The following is a 13,429-nucleotide window of genomic DNA, read 5'->3' on the forward strand; positions in this document are numbered from 1 at the left end:
GTTTCTATGTGGATGGAAATAACTGTTTTGACAGAATCTTCTTAAAAACATGTTGCAAACAGCCATCCATCCATAGAGATAAGAAAGTGAAGTAAAGCATGACATGCAGTGCATTATCAAGCAACAATTACTTTTCATATGTAAGAAATCTAAAGTTCCAGAGAAGCCTGTCTTTTGATATCATTAGAAGAATATGTATATTGGAGACAGGTTTCAGTGTGCATTATTCATTGAGCAAGTTACAGTTCAGGTGGGCCCAATAGCTCCTGTAAATGAAGTGCTGTCTATCGCATAATGCGGAAAAAAGTAAAGAGCTCCATAAGGGGAAGAAAGATTTGGCTATGAATATTTGTAACTTTCCAACATTGATAGGTTGCACAGGTTTGAATGATTTTTAAAACCAGAATTGCCTAAAAAGTTACAACTCATTGAAATGGTCAACAAATGTCTTCCGGGTTTCTCACCACATTGAATGAACTTAGATGTTTCTCAATTTAGTGCATTGAATTTCTCAAAGTGGAACTACGTGGAAGATGTGTGACATTATCTCTCTTATGTTTTCAGAGAATAGCTGCTATAAAACAGGCCTTGAATGCACATAACATCAGCTTCTTCCTGAGGGAAGGATACTGGGTCTTAGTGACGTTAGCCAGCTCTGATTCAGGTAAAAACCCCAATCTGTAGATTGCTATTAGAGTTCTGAGAGAAGTGTCACATTAACTGGTTTCTTCTGCTGTTTATTAATGTAAAATATATCATCAAAGCAACTTATTTTACTATTTTTCATTGTTTGTTTCGTTGTGATACCCTGTTAGAAGCTTGAAAATATTTTTTCTCCCACTTTTGTCCTTTTCACTAAAATGTAAACAGATTATCAAACGCTGGCCAACTTATACAGGCACAAATTGAAAGCACAGTTTTGGACACTCAGATATCAGGGTCCTCAATTTGCCAGCCTGTAAGTATTTGGACCCACAGATCCAACCCTACAAAAATAGAGGCAAGGACTGAAAAGTTTTCTGCATTTGTGTGTTGGGTGTTTTATGAAGGGAGCATACAACGAAGAGGCTGTGTTTTAGCAGCAAGGACAGCTTCAACTTAAGCCCTCCCTGACAATGTCAAAGCCTCTTTGTTTGTGCATGTGCATGTGCATCATCTTTCATGACATCTGTTCTGTTTGTTGCTGAATGACACTGACCCAGCAAAAAGAGCAAAGCATATTGGGCTCTATTTAGATGTGTCATAAATAGTGATGTAAATTGTATTGCCAAGTCAGTTCCCAGGTCAAAATAAGGCACATCCTCTCTATATCTTAGGTTCCACTGTATACACCCACCACTGTAGTTTCTAATCTGAAAAAAAAATGAGGTAGAAATCACTTGCGTTAAGAGTCAATACTCTGGTAGCAAAAACAGAGACTAGAAGTGAGGAGTCCTGAATTCCATTCTAAACTCTGGCACTGTGTAACTGTGCAAGTCAATTGACCTTACTCTCTCTCAGTTTCCTCATCTGTAAAATGAATATAGTAATGTTTATGTATCTCATATAATAGAGAAATGTGAAGGCTGATTGACTATTGCCTACAATACCTTTGGAGATCCTTGGAAAAATGGCACTATCCATGCAAATAATTACATTATCATTATTTATTATTTCATTTAAATTTGTCCTCTCTCCTGCATCCACAAATTGGTCTACAAATTAGTTTATGGCGCTGCCTATTTTACTTCTGGGGGAATTCTGCGCCCTGCAGGAGGTGCAGAATTCATACCTTGCTCAGATTTCTTGGCTCCCCCACAGAAAAATGAGAGAGCAAAGAAATCTGTGGGGAACACATGCCCCTTGCGTGACAGCCTGGGCATGTCTGCTGGGAGCAACCAGCGGCAGAGAGCAGATCACTGTGGGGAGAAGGAGGAAGGCCGGGCATGTATGCCTGAGATCATGGAGAGACAATAATGGGGTGGGGCTGGGTGCCTGCCTGGGTGCGAATGAGTGAGAGACTCACTGTCCCTCTCATCCCTGTTGCTGCATCCTGAGCTTGGAGGTGTAGGGGTGTGTGAAGCAGGCTCTGTCCCTGAGGCAGAGCAGAAATGTAACAACTAAACAGGCTGCTCATGTTCCCACTGTTAGTTAATTATTCCCATTCTTAGTCAATTAAGGCTCTTTTACCTTGCCAGAGTGGTGTAAAGAAGCCATATTGTAAATGATAGCAACAAAACCCTCATCTAGGAAGGTCTATGTCAGTGGTTCTCAGTGACCCTTTTCACATAGCAAGCCTCTGAGTGCGACCCCCCTTATACATTAAAAACACTTTAAAATATATTTAACACCGTTATAAATGCAGGAGGCAAAGTGGTATTTGGGGTGGAGGCTGACAGCTCACGACCCCCCATGTAATAACCTCGTGACCCCCGAGGGGTCCCAACCCCCAGTTTGAGAACCCCTGGTCAATGTGCTTTTTTCTGAGCCAGAGAGGCACAATGGGGTTAGATTACAGCTCAGGATCTATTTTACTTATCCATTTAAAAAAATGCAGGACAATGATTAGCAAAACTGTATGACTTTCATGTGTGAAAGTCTGAGCAATTTAAAGCGACCTTCTATTTTACAGAACACCAAAATAAAAGTAATGTGATTTAAATGAAAATCCAGGATTATAATTAGAATGCAGGGTCTTGGTTACCAAGTATTTGTAACTGAACTTTCATGTGTTTAGGAAATGCTGAACAGTTATTACAATTTTTTTTCTGTATCATAGTTTAAATAAATTACCAAAATAAGTGAAACTGGTGTGATTATATTGCATTATTCTGACAAATAAAATATGCAGAATTTTGGATTTTTTTTTTTGGCGCAGAATTCCCCCAAGAGTACTATTTGAAGAAGCTACATGGTGTAGTGACAAGGAGAAGGTATTAATACAAATCTAGTGGTTTTTACTTAAGAGATTCAATAATAAGGCAAGCCCAAGATGATGACTGGTCTGAAAGCAGATTTACTGAGATCTTCAAATATATGTCTTGCATTTCAGACTCTCAGAGGATTGGAGGAGGCAGTGGATACTGGGCTATAGTGGTTCTCTTTGTTATCTGTCTAGTTGTAGTTGGGGCCTTCATTCTCTACAAGTTTAAAAGGCAAGTAAACCTTATATACTTTAAGAATTAGATTTGTTCACATGTATCATTTCTTGAAAAATAGACTTTTTTGAAGCAATGCACTGACGGGTCTCAAGCTTTTAAAGCTTATGTTTTTTCTGAACGTTTCAGACATCAAGGTTATAATTGATGTTGATGTAGGTAAATAGCAGCAATGTGGGAGCTCATTCAGCTTGCGTCAATACAACCACCAAAAAATAGTCATTCTAAAATATATTCCTAATTATCTACTCTGAGAAGTAATGAGTAACCTAGGCAACCAGGACAATTAATTGATCCACAAGTCTAATTTCCTACCAAGAAAACAAAACAAAACAATGTGGAATTTCTCTTTTGAACATGTTAGAGTTTGATTACTGAAACAGTGCCACACAGGTTAAGAGTATCCAGCTGTGATAGAAATAATAAGTAAGAATACAGTTCACACGATAACATATTAGGGAGGAGGTGAAGAAGCTATGGACGTGGCCTTAATATCAGAAATGTGTTCATGAGGAACAACTGATACCACATAAGCTGTGTAAGCAAATACTTATTCCTTTAATAACTCAAAGACATTTTTAATCTGCATTTGATTATGGAGATGAATTCATTATTGTTCAGGTGGCAAGTTACTGGCTTTTTTATGCTGGTTTATGTATTCGTTTTATTATTTGGACATGGTCCTGGTATTTTTTTTGTTAGGTACTCAAAAGCCTTCAGGTTTGAGCAACGTGGGAATGAACATTTATTATCATTTCACAAAATCTTCAGTCCTAACTCGGTGAAAACGCCTGTTGATTAGGCCCATTATTATTTCAAGATGGATTTTTATTTAAAATAAACATTCTTTTACAGAATAGACTAGGTAACACACTGTGCTAGTGATAACAGCAAGAGTACAACATTTAACTGAGAGTTCAAGTTAGCAACTATCTTTGTCATCTCATTAGACAGAGGTGCTTTGTCTCATGTAGAAAGAATGTTTTGGCTTTCCAACTGTGGAATCTTAAATTTCTTGATATTTAGAGTGACTTATTGTTTTATAGAACGAAACACAAAATTTGATATCAAACTCTATCTACAGCTGAATAAAAATAATAAAAATCCATTTAGCTATTCTGGGTTCCCAGAGCAACAAAAAATCATCATAAAAATTGATGATGTGAAGCTATAATATTTCATTTGCAGTACATTGGGGGTTGTCTGTTTGTATTACATGATCATAAAACTCGGTGGTGGTGTCTGTTATGAGACATTGCGATGTACACCTCTTGATTAGCCCTTAAGTTGGAGGCAATTAGACAACAGACTCATCTTGATTCCTTTCTAAAATGTCCTCTTGGCTTATTATTTTCTGAATGGCATAGTTATTGCAGAGGAAGACTGTAGGAATGCTAGGAATTGTAACACGGCTTTAACTCCCCTAATACACTGGAATTTCTCAGTTGAACAAATCAAACTTCAGAGCAGAATCTCACAGCATCATGCAGCCCCCAGCAAAATTTGATGCTTCTGAAATGGAAAGCGGATGATCCACCAAAGCAGGGTGCTTAGAGACAGATATTACTAGAAATGGGTTAATCACCTGAAGCAGAGGCTCACCTACGAGGCCAGCTTAAATTCATGAGTGCACATGCGTCATAAGAGCACATTCCTCCCAGAGTGAAAAAATGCAGAGTAAAGATTCCCTAGAACTGAGATTCATAAAAACAGAGTATCTGCAGTGATCTCTCCTAGGGTATGCCTACAGTGCAATAAAAGACCCACAGCCTGGCCACGGCTGGCCTTGGTTGGCTGACTCGTGCTTGTGGGGCTAAAACTTGCAGCATAGACATTCAGGTTTGGGCTGGAGCCCAGGCTCTGAGACCCCACGATGGGAGAAGGTCTCAGAGTCTGGGCTGCATCCTGAGCCTGAATGTCTACACTGCAATTTTTAGCCCTGAAGCTAAGCCCCAGGGCCCTGAGTCAGTTGATCTGGTCTCTGAGACTGGGTGCTGCAGATTTTTTATTGCAATGTAGACCTCTAGAGAGCAAACATTATCCAAGGACAGAAATCCCCAGAGTACTTAGTTTCCACAAGATCCACAGGAGTAGTTGGTCCACCTAGACAGAGATTGACAAGCAGAAAGTAACTAAAGTGTTATGATCAGAGGCTATACTTCCTACTAAATTTTTAAAGTTATATAAGTTTTCAAAAGATAAAGTTATATAGTTTTCAAATACAAATCCTAAATTTCTTCCATCCCAGTAGTTAACGAACAATGTTTTATACCAGCATTATCTCAAATGTTTGTTATTATGGGATTGGAGTGAGGAGAAGGGGTAATTTCCCTGGTGGCAAATGCTGCTGAAGCAAGAAACAGTTCAGAAAATAAAACTGAATATCTCAGCGGCAAAAAGATCTCCTCCTCCTCTTGTCTTCCGACTGCATGCATGAGACAATTAACATGGTGCCTCAAGCTAATGATATGCTGCCAGATTCACTACTATGCTCCATCAGCTTAACCATCCAGATAAACCAGGATCATGGCGTGTCCTGTCACTGGAACAGCATAAAGCAGCTGGAAGGTTCCAGTGACTCTGGCCCATTATCTAGCAAGGCTTCAGAATCTGCATATTATTTCTCAAAGCAATGTCATCTTTATTAGAGGTAATTCAATCAAAGAAAAATCCTCCCTTTCTTTTTCTGATGTATTTTTATGTTTGTGATGTTTTTCCTAGTAGGATTTCTTCATGCCTTCAGCAGCACTCTGAGCAGGGTTCCATGGTGTGGGGCACTCTGCAGTAATATAGACAAGACAAACAGCACAGTATCCACCAAGCAAAGGCAAGGGAAGGGAAATGATATTTCACCCACATCAAAGCTGTCATGTATTTAATACATCACTAGCAGAAGAGCTGAAATCGTCCTTCTTTTATTTTTGCAACAGCAGGAACATAGGGTTCATCATACCAGATTAGACTATTGGTTCCTCTATTTAGGTATTTTGCCTACTTTAGTGGGAGTGCATTTGATTCTTCAGAAGAAGAGAAAGATCTCTGCCTTTTCACATTCTCAAATTCCTCCTCTCCCTCTCCCCTCCCCATTCGTTTCAAAATCTGTTAAAAATTACATTCATTATTTTTAAAAATCTCCATAGACATGCTGCAAGCAAACTCATGGATCTTTCTCTGTATTCACCTCCTTGCATCCTGTCCTTGGGTCGCACCAACCTGCACCCAATCTCAGCACTCTTGGAGCAGAGTTTCTAATCTTTCCTCATCGTTGACTTCCCATCTCATTTACACTTTCAGAAGAAAACCTCCCCCTTTCCCCCCTTCACCTGTACTACTATTATGTGGCATGAGAGCAAGTGTAGTCCCAATCCTAGCCATTTAGTTATAAAAACAGGTACTGACTTGATGATCCATATTTTATTAAAATCAAAATAATACCCTGTAGAAAAGGCAGGCTTCTAAAATGAATGGGACAAAGTAAATCATGATTGCTCTAAAGCACAAAGAATGCTCTAAAGCACATTCATCTGAACATTAACCCCAAAACTAACACCACAATAAATATTCTATTTAATGTATTATTATTATTGTTATTGTTACTTTAAGTGCTGACAGCATGCTCCAGTACTCTGTATTATTTACATTTCAAAATGTTTAATAGTGGGAAACAGTAGGAGGGGGATTAGAGAAAGATGGCTTAACAGATATGCTATTCCTAGTGTATAGACACACACTTTAAGCCCAATAGTAGTATCTGCCTTCTGAAGCCAGTGATTATGGTTTATTATGCAATTTTGTTCATTTTCTAGAGGATAGATTAAGCATTTCTATAGAATATAATATGCATATAGCAAACAGTGTATGTTCTAGACTTATTAGGGTTGTGTAATGTAGAAAAAACATAGCCCTACTGTCCAGAATAATTTCTAGAAAGGTGTGGGACCAGGAGACCATATAACTCTAAACTCTTATACATCAGAATTCCTGTTTAAATATTTATTTAAAAGCTGCTGAAGCTTTGTTGTAGCATGAATTGTGTTAGGGCACCTAGAGCCTGGTGTCGACATCTTTTTATCATTATTTAAATAAACATAAATAAAATGCCGTCTTTCTCTTGAAGAGAGTGTTATCTCCTGGTTATGAAGACTCTTGGAACCAGGACTGGGTGCTTTCATTTGCTATATATGTATTTAAATCTTTTCAGTATGTTTCAATATTGTACAACACTGTGACTACCTCAGCAGAGCGGTTGATGGAGACACTATGGAAATTAAACTATGAGGTCATATTGCTATTATTCCCAGCTGGGCCACTGACTCTATTCAACCGGGGCAGTTTGCTCTACCTCCCTTGTCCTCAGCAGCTGTTAAATTGAGGTAACCTCAGGGCTGCTGTAGTACAGTGTTTCTCAACCGGTGGGTCACGACTCCCAGTGTCACAAAAGGCAATCAGCAGGGGTAGGGTGTACGAGGCACTGAAAATTTAATTACAATTTGAAAAGCTTGCTCCCCCCACACTCTGACCTGTGAAGGTCAAGTATTGACTGCCAATCTCTCAAAACAACACACACATAAACATATTGTTGTTAGCACTGATACAAGGTCACAAAATTGTTTTAACTTTGAATAAGCAGTTGTCATACTGCTGCAGAGTAAGACATAACAAATTGATGCTTTGTCATCCTTCTATGATGACATTTTAGGAATGCAAGAAATATTATTTATTGATATGTTTTTAGTTTAGAGTGTGTTTTTTTTAATTGTAATTACTGGGAGTTCCGTAAATAGCTGACCAAAAAACAAAAAGATCTGTGTTTATATAGAAATCCTTATATCAAAACCAGGCAAGTACATGATACACATCTAGAAAATTCCTGTAAAATGTATTAGGGATAAAACCAATGAGCTTCTGTAGTTATTAATGGGAAATCTATAGTTATTACTGTAAAATCCTATCGAATTAAATAGAAAATGTATTACTATAGAGTTCTTTAGGCTAGTTTAAAAATTCAGTGGAAACATTATTCTTTATTTAATTCTATAGGATTTTTCCATAGGGGTTTGAGGTTAATATGATTAATTGAATATAATATGAAACTAAAGTCCATCAAAGGATATTTTTTCCTGTGCTATTTAGGAAACTGCCAGGCAGAAATGTCTATGCCCAGATGCACAACGAAAAGGAACAGGAGATGACCAGCCCTGTTAATCACAGTGAGGACACCCAGAACATCATCCAGGGTGAGGAGTTTATTGATGATGATCTGGATTCTCAGACGCTAGGTAACGCAAGAGGTAACTTCACCTTCACTTTATTAATGTCTCAATTAGTATTTTGTTTGTTCTATTTTTTAAATTATGTTTTAATGTTTACTCAGCTTCAAGAGGGATCGAATGGTAAACTGCTAACAAGGAAACACTTCTCCTTTTATCCTTTGTTTTTGTTTTGAATTCAGTCTATTCTGTTGATTTTTTTATGACATGCCATATAAATACACAGTATGTAAGGTAGTACAATACACTGTCATGAGACATATGTGAACAACATTAGGAAGATCATACAAAAAGCAGCATAGACTATAATTGATTAACTTCACTAGCATTTAAATTAACTTGTACATGCCTTGAATTCAAAGTGTAATGAATTTTAGGCAGAGAGAAATGATATGTAGAATTAATGTTTCCATAATGCAGGGTAGATTGTAAGGAGGTGTCCTCTCTTTTAGACACCTTAAATGAATTCCCAAATACAAAACTTCATTGAATTCATCCTATTTTGAGTCCTGACCTGCCAGTATCCAATGGACAGTCATTAGAATTCCCATTCAGGAATCTTTTATGAATGTCTCTTAGAGCAGATGATTCAAAGTTAGATGAAAGTGCTTGTCTAGACAATTCATGAGTATGCTGAATGTAATGTAGAGAGCTAGTCTAAAAATACTCCAAGTGTATTGAGAACACAGAGCAGCCTGAAAAGTGTAGCACACAAAGGAAGATCGTCTAGTGCTGTTTCTGACAACTCTGTGAAAATGGAACATCTGACCCTAAATCTCAGGCTTATAAAACTGGCTGAATTGATGGTAGAGACAACTGTGAGGTTAAATGGCTTCATTAACCCTACATGGAGGGCTAAGATCAGCCACGGAGGGCAGACACCTGGAAGTCCTTAATTTCTTTTTTATTCTTACTGTCTATCTCTAACTGCCTTTTGTTGTTTTTATTTTCCTTAGCTGAACCATATGCTGCCACTGAAAGGGAAAAAAAACATATTTGACCTGCAAAATTGTGTTTGCCCAGATCTGTACATTTTTTAACAAATTGCACACACTAAAATCATTGTTGTTTTCATTAAAACCCTTCAAAGAGAACCTTGATTATATTACAAAGCTCTACCAATACTGTAGCACTGCAAATGACCCTGGTACACAAAAATTTGTTTGTTTGATTTGAACAAATTTGACAAGTTTGTTTCAATTATCTCATCTCTAGAATAGAGTCCTGAATGCTAAGAAGGTACACTCAGGGTTCTTCAGTTAGTGTGAAGCACTCATAGCCCCTTAGCGTATATCCAGTACTCTATAATTTTCCTCTTGCAGTTGTGTAATACCTCTCACTGTTTTTGCATATGTGGCTGCTTAGGATGAAGGACATGGAATGAAGAAGTTCTACCCTGATTTACAACCCATTCAAAAATAATCTCCTTGCCTGCTCACTGTAGGCTATATTTGGTCTGATCCTGCACTCCTTACCTTCCATTGGGGTCAATAAGAGTGTTGATTGAGTAAGGAGTTCAGAACCAAGACTTGCCAATGACAAGTCTTAAGTTAGACAGTTAACAAATGCAAATCTGAATTTGACCTGTAGTTCTGCCAGGTTGTCAGCACCAGCACACATCCAGAGGAACAGGAATAGCTCATGTCCTTGGGTCAGAGCCATGTACGTTTATCAGCTGCCAGCCAGTTTTAAGACATAAGACTTTTTCTTGCTATACTTTTACACCATGCACTTTTTTGTTATTTACAGTATTTCCTTCAATAGCACCCAATGCTACATAGGAAATCTTCCTAGTTGTCTCAATATTGTGCTATTTTGTCTGGCTGAAGTATGAAGCATGTCACCATCCCTACTGAAATATTAAATTCTGTTTTATGACATTATTTGCAGATGGTTCGTATGCTATGGAGATTCCTACTTATTCTGATGGGTTTTCCCCCCAACTCTAGAGCCTCCTTTCCATGCACAGCAGGGTTTTACAAACCTAGTTTTCTGTTTGCTCTCTCTTTTCATAACTTTTGAATTGTCACAGTACAGTATTTCCAGACTCACCCATCCACTTTTTTTGTTTTCTATATATTTTATGTTGCCTACTTTATCGCAACCCCCACCTTGGGACTCCTCAACTCCATTTCCTTGCAGTGACTCCTTCTGGGAGAGGTGGAAACTTGAACAGCTACAGAGTTCCCTTATTGCTGATGCCGGTCAGTGTCCAGTCCCAGGTCAGTGGCATGTTGAATGGAAGCCTCAGGTTCCATTCTCCTCCCTCACCTGCTCCCCTCAAGACAACTACACCTTTTTAAGCTGCAAAGAGAACCACCTTATGCTGTCACTGGGATAGAAACACTAGGAATTCACTAACAGCCATCAGGAGCAGACACTTTAAAGCACTGAAGTAGAAAGTATGCTGTAGGTACACTGAGCTGCTGCACCACCTGCACCTGAACTGTTGTGTGATAAGACGACCATCTAATATGATTGACTTGTCTCTGCAATAAAAAGGGAATGTATAGTAAAATGCTCAAAATATACTAATGTTAGCATTTTGTTTTTATATTTTTTTAGGCAATCACTCAGGCGTGGTTTTGAGCATTAACTCCAGAGAGATGCACAGTTACCTGGTTAGCTGATGTTTACAGCTGAACACAAAAACCGAAAGACTCTTCTCTGTATTGTTTAATTTTTCCCTGGGGATGTCACCAAATTGCAAACATGGCTGTACCTGCTGGTGGAAAGTAGGTTCCTAAACAGTCTTGAAACGACAAGTGTCCATCATCTGTTACTGTAGACTGGGAACTTGTTACAATTGAAACTCAAACTAAGGTAGCACATTTGTAGCCCTAGGCACACTAGATGCCACATTTTCTCTTTTCTGTATATGTTCTTGTTCTTTATGTTCAGTTTTAGGAGGACTGGACTTTAGTTCTTTTTATTGGGGGTGTTCAATGTAAGACTGAAATTCAGCAGCCCTGAAGAGTTGACTTTAAAAACCAGTGACTAGTAAGTACAAAGCAGATGGCTGGTTGGTCGCTACAAATTTGTACTTGTTTAAAAGGCTGTGACTGCCTGTTCTGGTTCAGCACTAAGAGAGGAATGAGCAAGGAGATAAATGTACTCTTTAGCTCCTCTTCAATCCAAGTTCTTACCTTTAAAAGGTGTGAGACAATCTAATGAGCTTCAGCTCACCATGTGAGTCCCTGCTATAAATTGACTAAGTAATATGTTAAGACTTCTTGCAAGTAAAATGAGGCCTAAGAAGCCCCCAGCACCACTCCCTCACCCCACACCCAACCCACCCAAAAAAACCCACTAGCTTGGTGCTACTTCCAGACCAGGTGCTTTCACTTCTAGAGGCCGGTTGGTTTAAGTTGCTCTTCTGTCATCTTCTAACTTGAGCACCTCCATCATGGCAGTTGCAAGACCTGTTCTTATATAATAAACAGTTCTGACTGCCTGTCCCTTTTTCTCTTTTTAAAAGTGTAAATACCTCTTTTAAGTAGCTTTTTGTATGTTTTTTTTTAAATTTCTATTTTGAGGGCAGAGGCCCGATATATGTATGAATTCTCCCCCAACTAGGTCAGTGCAGCACACCAGAACCTTTAGTCCTACAGATACTTGGAGTTTCCCTTTGTGTTCAGTTCCTGCCTCTGATGTAAGGATGGGCAAACTCGCAGCTGAACTTCACCACCTTTGAGGTGTTTGACAACCAGGAAGGATCGGAGCAGGGAACTGATGCAATTTAAAGGATTGCACTTCATCAGTTTCACCACCGGGTGTCACTCTTTGTCCCTCATCACTGAGCTGGGCCATATTTCTGTAGGGAAGGGCAGTGAAACTGTCAAAGGAGCCAGATTGGGAAAGGCATGTGGGTCAGTTCAGAGTTTGCTTATCCTGACCTCTCTATCCCCAGGGGTTGAGAGTCCTGAGGTCATCACTAAATCCACATCTTGCAGGTTGTTTGTATGTGGGTTTTTGTAGGGATTTGAGTAGGAAATGAACCACAGCATGGTTCAGCCAAGTGTTTGACATCCCCCATGTATCACAGCTGCCTGGAATTAGGACACTCTCTCAGAAACCTATTTAATCTTTTCACCTTTTGCCTTCAACAGGGGATGACTAGCTCTTTTTTACTCACTGAATGTTGTACTAATGCTTGTAGCTAAATGTCCATGCCACCTTCCTTAAAGGGATTATAGTCAACTATATACTTGTGAATGACCAAGCAGTCACACCGGTGAGACAGAATGGCACTATCTAAAAATTCTCCTATGCAGTAGGTCGCTCTTCCATGTAGCCAGGGAATTAATGATATCATGGAATATGCTTTCTTCAGAAACAACATATTAGCATGCCACCTCCTATGTGGCAATATAAGCTCTCACAAAGCTCACAGAATCTGTGTGTAAAGCACAAGAAAATCTGGTTTAGGAACTAACAGTATGAAAGTGGATGGGAACATGTAAGGTGTGAATGCTTGAAAAGAGTGGTAAGTGCATGCCAACTGCTCAGGAAAAAGTCTGTTTGTAACCATCTCACAGAAATTTCATCTTGCAAAGCCCTACAGGGCCCTGCAAACTAACCCACAGAGAGACAGGAAATACTTGAGTTGACAATGCTGTATGCAGGACTAAGTATAATTCTGACACAGTCATAAGAACCAAAGACCAAAGGTCCAACTAGCCCAGTATCCTGTCTTCTGACAGTGCCCAATGCCAGGTGCCCCAGAGGGAATGAACAGAACAGGCAATCATCAAGTGATCCATTCCCTGTCACCCATTCCCAGCTTCTGGCAAACAGAGTCTAGGGACACCATCCCTGCCCATCCTGGCTAATAGCCATTGGTGAACCTATTTTCCATGAACTTATCTAATTCTTTTTTTAACCCTGTTATAATCTTGGCCTTCACAACATCCTTCATTCACCCATTAGTGTCTGAGTCCTGGATTTTCTGAGGTGAAGTGTCAATACAAAATACATTAGTGCTTTGGAAGCCTTCAGGACTGTTGCATCATGCGCTTGCCC

The 13,429-nt window shown here is 39.1% G+C and overlaps 1 protein-coding gene across 3 annotated transcripts in view; it reads left to right on the top strand.

The window, feature by feature from the left end:
- Positions 1-13,142, top strand: part of SORCS2 (sortilin related VPS10 domain containing receptor 2) — an 810,911-nt gene extending 797,769 nt beyond the window's left edge. For 2 of the 3 annotated variants that reach the window (XM_034770959.1, XM_034770962.1), the window contains 5 exons: positions 565-664; positions 3,032-3,134; positions 8,271-8,428; positions 10,550-10,629; positions 10,973-13,142. In XM_034770959.1, the coding sequence (XP_034626850.1) occupies positions 565-664; positions 3,032-3,134; positions 8,271-8,428; positions 10,550-10,629; positions 10,973-10,996 (465 nt within the window). In that variant the 3' untranslated portion in view covers positions 10,997-13,142. The remainder of the gene's footprint in view (positions 1-564; positions 665-3,031; positions 3,135-8,270; positions 8,429-10,549; positions 10,630-10,972) is intronic. The other variant, XM_034770960.1, reaches the window with a different exon arrangement.
- Positions 13,143-13,429: the final 287 nt, after the last annotated feature.

Source organism: Trachemys scripta, chromosome 5 (genome assembly GCF_013100865.1).
Source record: "Trachemys scripta elegans isolate TJP31775 chromosome 5, CAS_Tse_1.0, whole genome shotgun sequence".
NCBI lineage: Eukaryota > Metazoa > Chordata > Testudines > Emydidae > Trachemys > Trachemys scripta.